Genomic DNA, 16,620 nt, shown 5'->3' with positions numbered 1-16,620 from the left:
TGCCAGTATTTTCAATGCATTTAGCATTCAGAAATGTTATCCAGTCTCTAAGGATCATGTACGAAGCAACAATAGAATAATGAGTACTACAGGGTTTATAGTTGTTATCCATCTCTGTAATGAAGTAACATTTTTGGTCACATTCAGCAGTTAAGATTTCCACTATTTGCAAATGAAATCTGCTAGTAAAAAATGCTTTCCACTTTCTAGGTCGTCAAGTATATATTAGACTCTAATAATTAAAGGCATGTTGCTATCAGCTTCACCTACAATAATAACAATTGTACCAATGATTGTTGACTACTTACCTTATGCCTATTAACAATTAATGCACATTCTAATACAAAGACACTGATTCCGTATGTCTTATGTAAAAGATTTTAAGAATTGTTCCTAGTTATCTGTAGTTTCTGTTGTATGTTTTCTGAAGATGAAGAACTTTAGTGATTAATGGTTGATAATTATTCCTTCTTCTTATATATTTTCAATTAAACCTAATCAATAATACCTAATTAAAAAGATAACATTTCTTTGGTTAAACATTATTAACAATTTGTTCAATTTAGAAAATATCCCGCAACGGTCGCTCGAGAACGCATCGTTATTCATCTGCTTCAATTATTCTGCTTGTATCGATCGAAACTTATTGCTTTTATTTCATAAAAAGTTACGTAATTTTCGTGTAATTAAGAATAAACGTGAAACCCCAGATCTCAACGCACTGAATCAAACCGAATTTTTTAAACTAACCGAAACCGATTCTGGAACGATAAACATTTACTTGGAACGTAATCGTAAACCTGAACTCTTTCCGTATGATCCATCTATAACTATTAAAGTTAAGCTTATAGTTCAACTAGTTAGCGATTGCAAATATTAAACTTATACTTATTTTTTTTTAAATTATGGATGAAAGAATTACGTAAGTATTCTACTTATACCAAATATAAAATTTAAATATTTTTGAAGCAGTTTTAACCGTTATTTTTAATTAAAAAGTAAATTTAATTTTCATATTTTAATTTTTAAGTTATGGCAAGTGTAATGAAATAAAATAAAGTAGAAATTGTAAATGTTCAATTATATAATCTTTTTCAAGTTCTGGAAATAACAATCAATTGTAGGATTTAATATAAATTGTGTTAACTTGATTGCTTTAAATTAAATCTAACTAAAAAAATATCATAGGTTAATATTATATTTATTGAAAACAAAATTCACAGTCATTTGTCTTATCAACCAACTTTATGTAATTCAATTCAATCGATATTTAAAATGTATTTATCTGACGAGAAGTCACTTTGGTTTGCAACACCAACGACGATTTCAATAGCAACAAGTAAATAATTGCTATGAGAAGAAGAAAGCGGTATGAATTATTACGTAATTAATGAGCGCTGTTATCTTCGCCCTTCCGATTCATTCAATCGCAGACTACTCTGGAAATATAAGTAACATGGATTTTTTTGGGCAAAAAAAAAAAGATTGGTGTATATTAAAAAGAAAAGTAATACAAATGGAAATAAAAAATATATAATAAAAATTATAAAAGGCTCTAACAACTGTAACACATGGGTTGGTGAGAATAGCTGGGAGAGTGGTGGAGAAGGAGGACAATGGGATCACGATCTTCATCAACATGTACACCGGGAACACGCACAATGATCATAAATACACTGTGACTAAAGACTGTCATCACTATACATGCTGCGATTAAAGACTGTCATCACTGTCTTCTTGTAGTGCGCTGAAGGCGGTATTGTCGTGATGCACGGAGTTGCCCTCTGAGGGATACTCCTCTACGGGCGGAGAGGCTGGGGAGTCTGTATCCGCCGCCGTTCTTCCGATCGACGGATCGAACGCCTCCTTGATTTGACCGCTCGCGCCTTTAGGATCCAGGTCCGTGGCCCAGCTGAAGTGCATGAGCGCCAGATCCGTATTGCCTAATTTCTTATGGACCTTTCCTGTTAAATAATACACTAGGGATTCTTTGGGAACGATGTCTTTTAATTCTTCTAACTCTTTGAGGGCTTCCGTGTGACCGCCGATTGCAAAGTAGATCGACGCCCTGTGGAACTTGCACAACGGATTTTTCGATTCCTTCGCGATAGCCGAATTTAACGTGCTGAGAGCTTTCTCAATCTTCTTCAGCGAGTGCTGCACCACACCGATGTGGCACAGAATTACCGAACTGTGTGGATTAATCGAGAGCGCCTTATTGTAATTGATTTCAGCTAAATGATAACGTTCTTGTTTCGAGTAGATCGTGCCTATACCGAACCAGGCGTTGTAGTGACGCGGATCCAGACGAATGGCGTTTCTGTAGCAGCTCATCGCTTTATCCAGCTCTTCAGTAGTTATGTACTCGTGGCCCAACAGGGTGTATGCATAGGGTAACGTAGGGTCCACTTGCACCGCTCTATGCAGAAATTTGATAGCCGTGTCGTGCTCCTTATGCAACGAGAAGCAGTTACCGCTTACGATCCATGTAACTGCAGAGTTCTTGTTCAGCTGCAGGAGATCCTGCGCCAAAGCGGAGAGCGTAACCTCTTTCTGCAGATGCCAGAGCGACGTCGAGTATATATCCATGTGCTTAATTCTGTAAGGTTCACGACTTCGAATCTCCGAAAAATGTTTAACCGCGTTCTCGTAATCAGTCATTTCGAAGTACGCCAAACCCAGCATGCTGTACACCCAAGTTGTTTGGAACTGATGAGGCGGCAACTGATTCAATTCCTCGATAGCCAACTTGCAGTTGTACTGAGACATGTGAAGATACGCCTGTCCCATGTCCCTCAGCAGACACATCAAACCTTCCGCACTCTGTTTCTGTAACTGCGTCGCATTACTATTACTATTGGCACTTAGATTTGTTATTGCACTATTGGTTTTTAACTCGGCCGATGTGACCGTCTCTGATTTCTCTTTCTTCAATCGGTTTTTGGTATTTAAATCCATGTAACTGTTGAAGTCGTTCAGACTACACTTGGCCAAACGCTGCTTCGTTTTGCGCGACGGCGATTTCGGCGTTGCGAACTTATTCCTGTTTGGCGATTTGTTGTTTTCCTTCACCGAGTAACTGTTGCTGAACAGCCTGGAACTCCGCCGCACGTTCGGCCCTGACGATACCGTGGCAGGTGTACTCGGCGTCATCGGTATCGTATTGTTCACATTACCTGTTTGACTAAATACAGGTTTACTGTTTTGAAGAATCGCCTCCTTCCTAACCAGCAAATTACCAACGTGAGATCGCATCTTCTTCGTAAATGACTTTTGCTCGGTCACCTCCACAAAGTTTGGCTGTGAATGTATATTTGGTGTACTCATAAAGTCATCCACTATATGCCCAAACGAAGGAGTCGTTGCCGGACTAGTCTAAACAATCAAAAAAAGATCAATTTAATATTTTATACAAAATCTTTGACATTTGAATACTGATCACATAAATATGTCTATTTCATTGGTTGTACTACTTTTCAATAAATTGGATTATATTTAATTAAGATCAGGTATAAAAATAAAATTATAAATTGATTTACTTACTGTATTTAATGAGTCTATCATCTTAAAGCGTGGTAGTTTGATGCGGCTCGAAGGCAGCATACTAAATCCTGAGAGACATAATGGGTTAGCTAAGGGACTATCCTCTGGTGTGCAAATTTTCGTGGGATTGATATTGTTGACGGGTGCATACGTGTTGCTGAATATCTGCTGAGGTGTTGTGATGTACGCTTGATTCTCCTGAATTGGGGTATTAGTTTGGTTGCAGGTCAGCACCACGCTCTCAATGTTACTTAAATTTTTACCATGGCATTGGTTCAGGTTTTCCAGTTCGCTCAATTGAAAATACGTGCTCGCATTTGGCTTCTCGCCCATGTTGCACATACTCTCAAAGCAGCTCCACAAGAAAGGATTTATCTTCAGTGCACGTTTGTAAGCATCTATAGCCTGCTGCCGTCGACCAGTTTTCGCTGATATCTTCGCAAGCAGTAGCAGTGCAAAAGATGCTTGATCCTCATACTCCTCTATAATTTCCTCAAAATTGGTGCTCTTTATAACCAAGGTGTCTGTCAGTGCCATCTCTGCTTCTGCATATCTAAAATAATTATTATATTTATAATTTAGAATTTAAAGTAGTTTTTCTTTAAATATTACTTCTGCATTTCAAAGGCACAGCTGCTTAGAAGATAACGACATTGTGAAGACATTGTAGATTTATCTTTTAAAATATAGTAGGCATGGTCAATTTGCCCACTCCTGTAGTATGTGGTTGCAAGGAGAAATAAACTATCATCAGTTTTAACTAAAACAATATGAAATATTAGAATAATGGGAAAAAAAATAACAAATTGAATACAATACCTTCAGCATACAATCTTTCAGAGAGGAAAATGGCATCACTAAAGTCATAATGATTCAAACAATGCCATATAGCAGCCTAAAAACATGCACATATTTATATATAGAAAATTCAGTTAACAGTTATAATGGTTTTTTGAAGAAAATCCATTATTTATATGCACTTAAAAATTAGAAATTATTTTTATTTACCTGGACTGGTTCTTGCACAATCATTTTTATATGTAGTATAACTTATTTATTCATTTATGCAATAACATTACTCTTAGATACTATGTTTTTCGTGAGGTATTAGGATTATTACATGCAGAGTATTGATTAATTACGAGCCTCTTAAAATACAAACTTTCATGAACTTTTGACAACTGACTGATACATCGGCCATTTTGTGTTTAATATACAATAGTTCAACCCAGAATTACAGGGACCTACGATACCAGCATACAAATAAAATAACAGTACAAAATTTTAAATTAAACTTTTATTATTAACATACATAATCATCTATGCATGTAACACGTCATCTGCAGACTTATGGTTATTGAAATCTTGTGGTATATTAATGGAATCATAAACATTTTTGTCTTCATTCATTTTAGCCCATCTCTGGGCAACAGCTGGATTTACACTCTTCCTGAAGACCATACAATGTAAATACGTTAACTTTTCGTATTTAATTCGACTAAATCCCATTTTTGCTAACACAAACCTCCAGGACTTCATGTACTTGGCGTTAGCTCCAACATGTTTAGCGTCCGGTGTTATAATAATTAATATACCTTCTGGTATTAAAAGATCATAAGCGTTTTGGCAACAACAAAGCCTCTGCTCTGCAGAAGGTAGATATTCCAAAAGCAAACTAAATACCACGACTGCAAATGATTCATTTTTCAGGCTTATCACAGTATCAACGGTTGTATTAATATCACTGCCATCAACAATATCAATGTTTAAAAAGTCGCATTTTTTAACGTTATCATTTGCTGGTGCAATGTCTATGGCAAGGACGTCGAACTCATCAAATTGTTGAAATGGATTGTAGCAACTTCCAACGTCTAGTAATTTTAATTGTCTTTCATTTTCAAAGTCTTTATATACACTACCATCAATATTTAATATTATTGATATACTTTTTTCGCGATCCCTTTGATAATCCAAACCGCCTTCCCTGAAATACCCCACAGCCTGCTTGTAAATCCAGCTTATCCTAGAGAAAGCTTTGGACTTTTCCTTGTCTTCATTCTGTTTCCAATGGATCGTTGCTAACTCCTTCATGGAATCTGCATATTGATTAAGTGTGGTTGCATCCTCGCAATGCTTTTTCCAAGCTGCCTCCGGACCAATACTCTTTGAATCTTCTCGTAACCGCTTATGCACATCTTTGATGAACGTAGATAACTTCAAATGCTCCGTACTTGCCATCCCGATCAGTTTCTTATTCTTAATACTAATGGAATATCTTAATTCAGACTTTTTAGGTTAGATTACATAACCTAATATTGAAGACCAGTATTTTCATCTTCTCTTTAGCGTTGCAGTTAGGAAATTTAGCAAAATGGCAGAATTTTTATTTAAGTTTATTTTACTTGGGAGTAAAGTGTAGGGTTTGTAATAATTGTATGTTTAATAAAAAAATCGTTTTTATTTTTGAAATGATTTAAGAGATCAAATCACGCCACAAAAATGATAATAAACAAATCCAAATATATTTGATATATACCGCAACACATACATACGCTCTTAATATGTATGATAAAAAAATTTATTCCTATATTTTAAATTACAAAGTTAATGTTTCACTTTAATATCTAATATAAATAGATCCACTGAAATGTAACATATATTATTTATATCTACATCTATGTATAGAAAACACTGGATTACTAAAAATCGTTTGAGAAAGATTACTTGTAATGCTTAGTATAAAGTACGTTTAAATTATAGAAAGCTATAATTAGTTAACTTTTGATCTCTTCTTAGCAATGGCATCCTCGACTGCTTTTAGCTGCTTCAATAATTCTTCGCGTCTGGAACTAGCTCCGGCCCCTTTCTTACTTTTGTCCCCTGGTGGCGGTGATGATGCCATCCTCTTCTTTATGTTGTTGGAACTAGGCTCTGTCGTTTTACTGCTATTTCCAGCGTCCGGTTTTCGTCCAGCTGAATTTTTCAAAGTCAATTTTATAGGTCTTTTTTCTGAATTTCCTTTGAAGGCATCCAGCTCCTTCGTTTTTATAGCTAACGCTAAATCAACACCTGCAAGTTAACACAATTATTAATCAATGTATCCAAATAACTTATGGATCGAGTGACCACTTGAAACAATAACTCTACCTCCTGCCCTTCTGTTCGGTGGACTGTTATCTCTTGAAGATGAACTGCTCGAAGATGAATCAGTATCACTAGAACTGGAACCGGAGCTACTACCGGATGAAGAACGAGAAGATTTCCTGCGGGTTTTAACCCTGGCCAGTGCTGCGGCCAGTTTTCTTCTTCCATCCACTTTCGTTGAAGGTGCTGGTGGGTTCTGAGCTCCTACCCTCATCATACCTAATGTGATAGATAGAAATTAATATAAGTATTGCGAAAAATACGTATTAAGTTGTAGTACTAACCAGGTGATACGGCCTTCTTTCTAGGCGCAGGAGGATTCATTAAAGCGGCACGTTCATTTGCCGCTTTTCTTTCGGATACTATTAATGTCGGAGAAACAGCGTGTCTTCCACGTGCACTGCTGCCACCTCCAGCAGCACCTCTAACAGCTCTACTCCTGTGATGGCGTGGCGATCTTGATCTTGAACGATAGGAACTCCTGCTAGACCTAGATGAACTTCGCGATGAGCTACTTGACGAATAACTAGAACCTGAACTGTACGACCTCTTCCTGAAGCAAGTATAAACTACCACATTAACGACAATTCGTTTCTTCGGTTTGTTTAGGAATAGGATTATGTACAGTTAGAGGTAGATTTGGAACTTTTGGGAACAGTAACGACTTACCCTCCTACACCACCAACGGTAGCTCCTTTTTTCAGCCCTGGTGATTTCGATCGCATCCATGGATCAGACCAGTCATCGGCACGTGCCGGTCTTTCTTCGACTGTTCGCTGAACGATTACTTCCCGTTTAGGTCTTCTCTGTTTCGGAACCTCCTCTTCAAAACGGTAATCCGGATGCGGTCTATGAGATGGAGGCATCTCCCTAAACGTCGGCCTCGCACGGTCACGTGGTGGGTATTCTGTTTCGTAAATAACTTGTCTCCTGCCAAAGTACTCGTCCGTTGACGCCCTTGGTACTTGGTAATCTGCAGGTACAGGATGGCGTGTGTATCTAAATTTTAAAAAAACAACAAATGATTTAAATATTTTACAACTACCAATAACAACAAAATTATTTACCTGGGTTCAGGAGAGGGTGCCCTTGGGTAATAACCATTTTCCTTATCAAATTCCTCTTGAGCTAAACTAAGATTCATTTTCTTCTCTTCGAAATCAATATCTTGCTCTTTTCGTTTGATAGATTTTCTCAACATTTCCTTAGCTGTACGTAATCCTCGTTCCCATGCGGATTCCACAGCCGGAGGATCTGGTCTTCCGCTATAAGCAGCCCGATCTTCTCTGCCAAACTCGCCTGGTACGACAGGTCTGATCATTTCAAACATCGTATAATTTCCTGTAAGCAATACACATGTAGAATAAGGCTGTTGAATTATGAAATAAATGTACTACCTTTATCTGTAACACCAGGATGTAAAAATCTACAACTTGCGCCCCAAGTACATTGACCTCGTGAAAAGAAACGACATACTGGCCTAGGTTCCGTTTCTTCCGGTCTTACCTCATCTTCATCAGAGACCTCTCCTTCTTCCAATTCTTCACCTTCTTCTAGTTCTTCCTTGTCATCTTTCTTAGATACCTTTTTCTCCTCTGTATCGCTAATCTCAATTGATACTTTCTGATGCGAAACCTCCGAGGATTTATCCTCCTTGTCTTTCACTACTTCAGCTTCAGCACATTCGCCGTCTTCTGCTTCAAAATCCAATTGTTCTTCGCCTTCTTCAGTCCTATGAGATTTCTCCACTCGCTTTGGAGAATAATCTGTATCCTTGGGAGATAACAAAGCATCTTCTTTATCTGAATCACCTCCTATAGATTCATCCAAGTCGGAAACGTCTGATAGATCATCTGCGTCATGGGTAATATTTGATTCAGTCGCTTTTTTCAATTCTACTGAATCTTTATCATTGTCAAGTTCCATATCACCTAAAAAAAAACAACTATTAGTACTCAAATATAACAAAAAAATGCCATATTAATTTACCATCTGATATCTCTTCTGCCTGAGTATCTTGTGTATCTGGAGCCTTAGAAAATCTTTTTTGTTTCCTCCTACCAGAATCCATACTGGATAAACTGGAGTCAGAAGAATTTCCATCTTCTAAATTAGCATCTTTTCTGGCTTTTCTGGAACCTCGAGAAGATTCACTTTTATTTGAAACTTCACTCATCCTGTCTGGAGAATTACTGCTGCTTCTGCTACTATGTGATGGTGATCTCTTAGATCCATTTCTCAATGCGGTTGGTGATTCTGATGAATAAGGTGAAGGTGATCTAGGACCTTCACTGTGTGGAGATTGTGATCTTGAACGGTTGTTTCCAGCACTGTGCACTGATGAGTTTTGTGATTGAGGTCTGCTAACTGGGGAGTCTGGTCTGTTGTCTGGAGATTGAGCTGACTGCCTTCTGCTATTACTTGAATTTGGTCTGCTATCTGGAGATTGTGGTGATTCACTATTGTAGGAAGCTGCATCACCATGTGATGATGCTTGACTAATGGAACGAGAGCTACCAGGGCTCTTAGGTCCATCTTTGATTCTGTCCGAATCACTTTCATTGCCAGATGAAGCTTCCCTATCTGAGTCCATATTGGTAAAAGCTGAAGAGAGCATAGAGATTATATAGAATTTATGAAAGTGTATTTTTGAATGATTACAAATGACTTTCAATATTAAATAAATGGAAAATAAATCACATTTATTAGGTATTGATTAATTGGAAAGTCATTTGTATGATTGATTTTGAAATATAATATATTAATCAATAACACATTAAAATGCTTAAAATAAATAGCACAATTCAAATATATATCATTTTACGTTATCTTTCTATATTTATAGTATATATATATGTATATATATGGTAGTATGTTCTGACTCCGTTGGTTTATTGTGTTATCTTACCTGGCAATAGCAGCCATCTCCATCATTACCATAAAAACACTTTGTTGTACAAGCATCATCTCGTCTCTTCACAAAATACATGTTTTCTTTTGATTTAACTAATAACTTTTTGGTTTGGTTTTATCATGACTGAGGATTTTACACGGAACACAAAACTACTGAAAAGTCTTTAGATTCGCGGACTTGAGAACTGTTACTCATAACTTTTGTTACATACTGCATGTTTTCAACTAATAACTTGGTTACAACATAATGCAAACACAATTGGTTGAATGCTTTGAAGTTGGAAAGAAGTGTTTTAAAATATCACTGTACTTTGCACAGACTTGTTCCTTACCTTGCCAGTATTATATTCTCCAGCTGAACTTCAATACACAGAGCCTAGTTCTTCAAACTATTTGCTTCAAATAATTCCAAATTATTTGATAACTCGTATACATTGATTTTTCTGACAACAGCCCAAACAAGATGGCCACTGATGCCGGTAAAAATGTATACTGCTCGCATTTCAGCATATACATATCGAGATACAAATTTACTTACATATTGCCACAACAACAAAACGAGAAAATAAAAGAAGTAAACCTGTAATTACATTAAATTATAATTTCTTTCCTAATGAATCCATAAAGTATAATAAATATCGACTCATTATAATAATGTGCACATTATATTGTTGATAATTATATATTCAATAATAGAAAAGAATACACAATTGTACTTAGAATTAATATTTGGTGCATACAATTTAGATATTGATATATATATTTTTTTTTTTTGACTAGCATACATAAAACCAAGAGATTAATAATAATACTTTTCATTTGCAAGCCCCCTTACAAAATGTAATTTAATTTAAGCTCGATCTCCACTTGTTGCACTTTCATCTTGAGCAAGTGGATCCAGTTCAGCAAACAAACTCAACCAATTCATCTGTGATAGTTTCTTATCATCTTTCTTTGGCATTTCAGAGTCCTCCTTATCATTCTCTTTAATCATAGCAGGATCAAAATCTGCTTGAAGTAACTGAGAAGGCATAAAATTTTGTTGTATAAAATCACTGGTCGTTGTACTCATTGGCCAGTTCAAGCCAGACAGTTCAGATTCATTTGTACTCTCCTCAGTAGTCTGTTCTGTATTTATATTAAAAAAGCTTTCACCCAACAAGTCGCTCACATTTTCATCATCATCTTCCTGCTTTGGTGATTTCTCTACTTCCCCAGTTGGCTTATCATCTGTGTATTCAGCATTGAAGAAAGTGTTCTTGTCTTTATCATCTTCTCCAATTGTGGTGGCTTCAGCTAGGCTGGCACTTTGCTGGGATAATTTGGTTATAGCAAGATCAAAGCTTTGGAACAGTTTCTCTGAATATATGGAAATTGTGTCTTGGTAGCCAATCAGTGCATGTGAAAACATGTTGCATCTAGCTGCTGCTAGTAAATCAACCTTTTGCAAGCAAGCCAACATCAGTCTGTCGAATCTTACTTTCGTGGATCTCACATAAGCTTGAGCTTTTCTAAATTTTTCTAGACCATACCCAGTATCTGGATCCAATTGGGAGGAGGCAGATTTCATCCAACTCAGGGCTGCCCTATACTCTGTTCTGGCCTTCTCCATCTCAAGAACAGTGACACGTGTATCTGAGACAGCCCTTCCTCTGAAAGTCTCCACTTCATGGTGCAATCGGACAAGGGGTGGTCTGATTGTCAGACGTTGATGACCTGAGTAGGCAAGGGCTTTCCCACTAACTGACATGATTTGAGCAGCTGTGGAATTCTTCTCGTTCTTTCCGCATTCTTTCAGGTATCTGCCGAGCGCGTTTTCCTCCTGGGCCAGGCAACACAGACGTTCCTGGTAGATGTCTATAACCTTCTGCAGGTGTATGCAGCTCTCGGAGATGGAACGAAAGAGTTCCAATTTAGCGTCCAGCTCTGCGTCCGATGAGATTATACATTCGTCTTCTTTGCCACCGAATTTTCGCGAAACAGATTTCTTCGTAACCCAATACTGTTGCATGGTCTTCATTTTGTTTGTTTGTTTTTAATCCCAAATTAAAATAAACTTGAAAGCATAATAAATAAAATAGTCAACGTAATCAACTTTGCTTGCCTTACGTCTCTGTTTACGTCACTTGCGGTTGCTTTCAGCGCGCAATTCAGAGAATACTCTGAACTACAGAATTCTTGTGTGTACAGTACGTTATCATCGACCGATTCCTGCGTGGGTGGATTCATGTTTTTCCCTACCTACAGGACATTACCCAACTTATTAGTTCAAATGCACAATTCTATATTTTATTATAAATATCTAATCTAAAATATTTAAATCTCTTTATGTTAAAGCTAGTTCTCCTGCATAATTACTGTACATATTGAATATTTACATCTAGATAATAGTATACATTTATTCACATTTTTATTGGTCACGTTAATTTTAAATAAAATATTATGTTTACATTATAAATTTAGATGTCAATGATATAAATATTTGTTCATTGCAAATAAGATCTACAGTAGTATATTGACCACTTAAGTATAACCATTGTTATATAATTTGCATAAACGATATTTGGATATACTATAAGTAAAGCGATTCTTTATCTTGCCAGGAAGTTTGAGCTTCCTTTGTTATGTACATAAGCTGATTATAACTGAAAATATTAGAAGCTACTTATATTCATTCATTACAAACATATCCTGCCTTTACTCAAAAACTACATTTGTTTTCAATTATTTGAAGATAAAAGTATCATTTTATACAGATGATTCAAAATGCATCAATCATAGTGCATATTATTGGTTCCTTCAATATCCTGCACAAAACCGCATAAAAATAAACAGTACAAAAAAGAGGCTTTAAACAGAGTATAGTTAATCCGCATTATGAGAGGTATTGCTGTATGTGTATAACACATTGTCTTCTAGTCTATTTTCCAGAAAATTGCAACAAATAAGATTGTAGTTAAGATTAGTCAAAATAAGTACTTACCTATATATAAATACCTTGTGAAATTTGTTAAGTTTTCGTATAGTTCTGTAATGCATGATTTTTATGAAAACTGAAAAAAAAATGTAAACATACAATACATAATAATGTTTAAATAAAAGATAAATAATGAAGTTTATTACATATCTATTACGTATGTAAAAGTAAAATAAGAATAGATTTTATTACTTAAAGAAATATTGACAACAATAAATACTATCTATTAGCATATTCAGTCTACACATCACATATATATATATATTATTTATAATTTTTTTAAAGATTGGTTTATTAAATAAAAAAATAATAGTATTTTATGTTATTCACAGATCTGTAAACTGGGTCATAGCTGCGTTCACTCTGAAACAGATTAGAAAAGTATTTAACTAAAAAGGTAACTAAAAGATCCAGACGAAGTTTCGTTCTTACGTCACGAATTGTCACGTTCTTTTTATTATTAACATGTTTTTTTTTTCTTTTCGTTTCTTTTGTTTCTTTTTTTTTATTTAGTTTCATTGTTTTAATATATATATTAATCAAGTATAAATAATATTTACAAAAAAAAATAATAAGACGTAGCAAAATGCATCTGAAATAGAAAATATTTGTAAGAATATTAAAGAGTATTCATTCAATCCGACCCGCTTCTTTTATTTACTGGATGTTCAAAATAATTCGTAATCCTTTCCTAAAATATTACACAAAAAATCAATAAATTTCCAATCATCCAGAGTACGTTTCAATTAATATTTGTTATTCTGCATTAGTGCGGTTTCGTGCAACTAATTTACAACGTTACCTGTCGCTTAATCCACCGTCCGCCGTTGATACCAATTGCTGAAGAATACTCAACACGCCCATATCCCGAAGTTTGATCTGACGTTCGTTCGAACCGGATTCGCCCTTTCGCACCAAATTGCCTATGCAATAAATTGCGGCTGTCTGCAAAACGGGAGCGGGATGCGTCATGTAATCCCTTAACTTCTTTAGGACATCCTCGTTCTCCATAATATGGTCCCTCGCGCGTTCCCCATCCGCTATATTTACGAGAATACACAGAGCTTGTTCCTTTACCTGATCACAAAAAAAAAGTTCATTCAAACATCAGAAATGCATTTTTTATAGTAGCGTATACCTGCGGACTGTGTGGACCTTCCAATACTAAAACGACAGCTTGCATAACCTGGGGACCATGTAATACCATCATATTGTCTGTGTGCTCTCGAGGAGATACCAGATTCCTCAAGAGTCCCAGTGTCTTCATTAATACTTCAACATCAGAGTCGGCAAGTAACCGGAAGATTTGATCTGTGCCTAGAGCAGTTAAAATTTGGGACTTGACGCGCTGCTCCGTTTGAAAAGCTAAATTCATCAGAGCCCAAATCCCGTTCAAACGTAACGCCGCCTCCGGGCGAGTAGTCAAAGCAGCGAGAAACTGAACAACACCTAACTGAATCATTGGCTCTTTGGCTGGAGAGAATTCAAGCAATAGATTGCAGAGGGATGATGAAGCTACAGTTAAAAGTTCAGCTGGTGGAGAACCTGCGTGTAAAACAAGACAATAATTGCAATGTTATTACAATCGCATTCTCTTCACCTGTTAATAAAGTCATGAGAGGTTTCCACACTGAGTGGTCTTGGAAGGTTGTACGCAACTGTTGTACAGATCGACTCAAAGAATGGAGACATCGTAGTGTCGCCAGTCGAACCGCTTCCTCTTGATCACCCAAACCATCCACAACGCGTTCCATCAATTTGTGCGTCTCTATAATCCTTTTCCTGATATCCTCATCGTTTGCGCCAAGCGATGCAAATGCTCTGAACAATCCATTAAATTATTAACAAAAAGATTCGTAATACTATTGAATTACCTGAACGCAGCCTGTCGCGCTGCGACGCTTTGGCAGTTCAAAAGGTCAGCAATAGCGGCCACCAATTGATTACTGATTGCAGCTGTTTGCTGCAACTCACTATCAACTTCAGTCAAATAAGCTAAAGTATCTGCTGCCATAGCCCTCTGACTCTCTGAATGTTCAATCTGGCATAATCTTACAAGACAGGGCAAAGTTTTATACAAAATTATTGTATTTTTCGAAGAAATCGCGTCAGCCCTAAAATTATTATTAATATTGAATGTAATGTAAAATATGAATGTCTCTCTCTGACCTGTATAAGTTTGTCAGGCATTTGGCTGCTTCCAGCTGTATTTCCACTGGTTTATCTCGATTCACAAATTCCACTAGATGACATGGAATTTTAAGATCTTGGTAAGTGGTATTTGCGATTTGTTCTGAAGTTACTCTGTTGTTGTAGCACATGGCTGCAAGACAGGTGAGTACTGGTAGTCTCACAGCCACATGCTCAACACTAATCAGACTTGCCAATATTCTGGGAGCACCCACAGTGCATAGAGCGTTTTGTTCATTGGGGCTTTTGCAAGCAGAAGTCAAAATACTGGCAACACAAGACTGCCTTAAAAGACTGTCTGTGGGACCTGCAAATTCCAGCAGTTTCTTCAACTGCTTCTCTGTGTAAAGTGATGGTCTAGTGTCATGATGTGACAGAGTGCGAAGACAACACAAACATGCATCCACCAATCTTGAATCATTTTCTTCAATGATGTTCAATAATAGTGGAACTGTGCCTGAATCTATTAGGAGTTCAATGTGGTCATATGTTCCTTTAGCAAGTGATCCAATTGTGACAGCTGCCTCGAATCTCACAGAACTTGTCATGTGCTGGTTCTCCAACAGCTGCAGAAGTCTTGGTACGATGCCTTGTGCTATAACACTTTCCTTCTGTCTGTTGGAACCAATCACGGAGTTCTTTATGCATATTATCGACGACAGACATTTCTCCGAATCCAAAGAGTACAGGTCGTCGATGTAAGAGCGTGAACTTTCAACATTCTGGAAAAATATTTAAAAATCACTCTACATTTTTAGGTTATGCGGACACCGTTTACCATGAATGCCATAAATGGATACATTGTATCTATCATTATATACACGAACAAAGGGCAATAAATAAACAGTTGTTTAAAGCTATCTCCAAGCGTAACTTAATCTTTCTAATATTTAAAATTAACTTAAAAAAATCTTGTGACTGACAGCAGACATGACATTCTTGACATTTGAATATAACGTAACCACACGTAACATCAACCTGCCCTAAACAACAATTGTTACATACATACACACCATTTATGAATCATACAAAACAAAATTAAATTTAATCTGAACATTTATACTCATATCAAAGATAAGTAACAATGTTTAAAGAAAAAAAGTTTACACAAAAAGCATTTTAGTACCACTGCTACAATTTGTGATGCAAGATTGGTTGTATAACAAATTTAAGATATTTATTTTTTATTTATTTTTTTTAAATATCTCATTTAATATTAATAAGTATACCCTATATTAACCTGGACAAATAGCTAATGTTAAAAGTCTTTATAATTTAAGGCCCATGGTCCTATTTTGTAATTAAACATTCTAAGAAGGCACATTATTTAAAAATTAGATTTTTAATAAGTCCTAAGTAGTCATTAAACATAGAAATCAACTTACTCTTACAATTGCACTTGTTAAACAAATTAGAAACTTTAAGAAAAGTTAGAAAATTGTCAGTAAATAAGTAATTAATATATTTATTAAAAATTATTTTACTTATTGTAAACTTGTCTTCACTTTGGAATATATTTTGTACTCATCTAACCAGCCTCCATCCTGTTAAATTTAGGAATTTTTAGTTATTGATTGTGCAGATTTAAACGAAGAATTTCGTGTTTTAGTAGAATTGAGTGCATGGAGCAGAGTTGTAAGATCCGGAGATTTTGTGATTTAAGTCTACAAATTTAACTTTCTTTGAAAATTACTTTGTAATTAATTAAATGCAATAAAATATTTGTTCGTAGCCAGAAAACTCTATAGACAATAGACATTTGCCGCAATTAATCTTCTTTGTTTTATTATTATTATAGTTGTGAATAAAAATGTTTAATTTTGTTTCTATTTTACTGTTGCAATAAAGATTGT

The 16,620-nt window shown here is 35.9% G+C and overlaps 5 protein-coding genes across 7 annotated transcripts; all 5 read right to left on the bottom strand.

The window, feature by feature from the left end:
• Positions 1-1,517: 1,517 nt before the first annotated feature.
• LOC108559567 (cell division cycle protein 27 homolog) lies at positions 1,518-4,762 on the bottom strand. The gene is made up of 5 exons (XM_017916892.1): positions 4,552-4,762; positions 4,363-4,438; positions 4,156-4,303; positions 3,544-4,096; positions 1,518-3,375 (listed from the first exon to the last, which is right to left on the bottom strand). Exons 1-5 carry the CDS (start codon positions 4,573-4,575, stop codon positions 1,714-1,716), a joined length of 2,463 nt encoding a protein of 820 aa, XP_017772381.1. The 5' UTR covers positions 4,576-4,762; the 3' UTR covers positions 1,518-1,713.
• A 101-nt stretch (positions 4,763-4,863) lies between these two features.
• On the bottom strand, positions 4,864-5,908 carry LOC108559559 (probable methyltransferase BTM2 homolog). The gene has a single exon (XM_017916881.1). It carries the CDS (start codon positions 5,779-5,781, stop codon positions 4,864-4,866), a length of 918 nt encoding a protein of 305 aa, XP_017772370.1. The 5' UTR covers positions 5,782-5,908.
• Positions 5,909-6,269: 361 nt separating this feature from the next.
• LOC108559566 (zinc finger CCCH domain-containing protein 18) lies at positions 6,270-10,093 on the bottom strand. Of its 2 annotated transcripts, none has more exons than XM_017916891.1 (8): positions 9,596-10,093; positions 8,677-9,291; positions 8,085-8,618; positions 7,755-8,028; positions 7,357-7,686; positions 6,972-7,240; positions 6,691-6,906; positions 6,270-6,612 (listed from the first exon to the last, which is right to left on the bottom strand). In XM_017916891.1, exons 2-8 carry the CDS (start codon positions 9,278-9,280, stop codon positions 6,314-6,316), a joined length of 2,526 nt encoding a protein of 841 aa, XP_017772380.1. In that variant the 5' UTR covers positions 9,281-9,291; positions 9,596-10,093; the 3' UTR covers positions 6,270-6,313. The 2 variants fall into 2 exon arrangements, with proteins under 2 accessions (XP_017772380.1, XP_017772379.1); XM_017916890.1 differs by having other exon boundaries at positions 9,933-10,093.
• A 289-nt stretch (positions 10,094-10,382) lies between these two features.
• On the bottom strand, positions 10,383-11,810 carry LOC108559564 (islet cell autoantigen 1). The gene has a single exon (XM_017916886.1). The coding sequence runs from the start codon at positions 11,618-11,620 to the stop codon at positions 10,451-10,453; it is 1,170 nt and encodes a 389-aa protein (XP_017772375.1). The 5' UTR covers positions 11,621-11,810; the 3' UTR covers positions 10,383-10,450.
• A 1,054-nt stretch (positions 11,811-12,864) lies between these two features.
• Positions 12,865-15,794, bottom strand: LOC108559562 (armadillo repeat-containing protein 8-like). 2 transcript variants are annotated; one of them, XM_017916883.1, is made up of 7 exons: positions 15,546-15,794; positions 14,747-15,489; positions 14,452-14,691; positions 14,178-14,398; positions 13,716-14,122; positions 13,380-13,654; positions 12,865-12,940 (listed from the first exon to the last, which is right to left on the bottom strand). In XM_017916883.1, exons 1-7 carry the CDS (start codon positions 15,579-15,581, stop codon positions 12,904-12,906), a joined length of 1,959 nt encoding a protein of 652 aa, XP_017772372.1. In that variant the 5' UTR covers positions 15,582-15,794; the 3' UTR covers positions 12,865-12,903. The 2 variants fall into 2 exon arrangements, with proteins under 2 accessions (XP_017772372.1, XP_017772373.1); XM_017916884.1 differs by lacking the exon at positions 12,865-12,940 and adding an exon at positions 13,150-13,268 and having other exon boundaries at positions 15,546-15,793.
• Between the last annotated feature and the right edge of the window lie 826 nt (positions 15,795-16,620).

This window comes from Nicrophorus vespilloides, unplaced genomic scaffold (assembly GCF_001412225.1).
Source record: "Nicrophorus vespilloides isolate i.1.1-1 unplaced genomic scaffold, Nicve_v1.0, whole genome shotgun sequence".
NCBI lineage: Eukaryota > Metazoa > Arthropoda > Insecta > Coleoptera > Silphidae > Nicrophorus > Nicrophorus vespilloides.
Note: the sequence above shows the minus strand (reverse complement) of the source record. Positions and strands in the feature narration are given on the sequence as shown.

Excerpts from the sequence above, each read along its gene's own strand:
- LOC108559567 (XM_017916892.1), bottom strand. The coding sequence starts at position 4,575 with ATGATTGTGCAAGAACCAGTCCAG. Across the intron at positions 4,304-4,362 it reads TGAAAGATTGTATGCTGAAG|TTAAAACTGATGATAGTTTA; the intron begins GTATTGTATTCA and ends ATATTGTTTTAG. Across the intron at positions 4,097-4,155 it reads TGTGCCTTTGAAATGCAGAA|ATATGCAGAAGCAGAGATGG; the intron begins GTAATATTTAAA and ends TAATTATTTTAG.
- LOC108559559 (XM_017916881.1), bottom strand. The coding sequence starts at position 5,781 with ATGGCAAGTACGGAGCATTTGAAGTTATCTACGTTCATCAAAGATGTG.
- LOC108559566 (XM_017916891.1), bottom strand. The coding sequence starts at position 9,280 with ATGGACTCAGATAGGGAAGCTTCATCTGGCAATGAAAGTGATTCGGAC. Across the intron at positions 7,241-7,356 it reads ACCGTTGGTGGTGTAGGAGG|GAAGAGGTCGTACAGTTCAG; the intron begins GTAAGTCGTTAC and ends TACTTGCTTCAG. Across the intron at positions 6,613-6,690 it reads ACCGAACAGAAGGGCAGGAG|GTGTTGATTTAGCGTTAGCT; the intron begins GTAGAGTTATTG and ends GTTAACTTGCAG.
- LOC108559564 (XM_017916886.1), bottom strand. The coding sequence starts at position 11,620 with ATGAAGACCATGCAACAGTATTGGGTTACGAAGAAATCTGTTTCGCGA.
- LOC108559562 (XM_017916883.1), bottom strand. The coding sequence starts at position 15,581 with ATGATAGATACAATGTATCCATTTATGGCATTCATG. Across the intron at positions 14,399-14,451 it reads GCGCGACAGGCTGCGTTCAG|AGCATTTGCATCGCTTGGCG; the intron begins GTAATTCAATAG and ends TGGATTGTTCAG. Across the intron at positions 13,655-13,715 it reads AAGGTCCACACAGTCCGCAG|GTAAAGGAACAAGCTCTGTG; the intron begins GTATACGCTACT and ends TTTTGTGATCAG.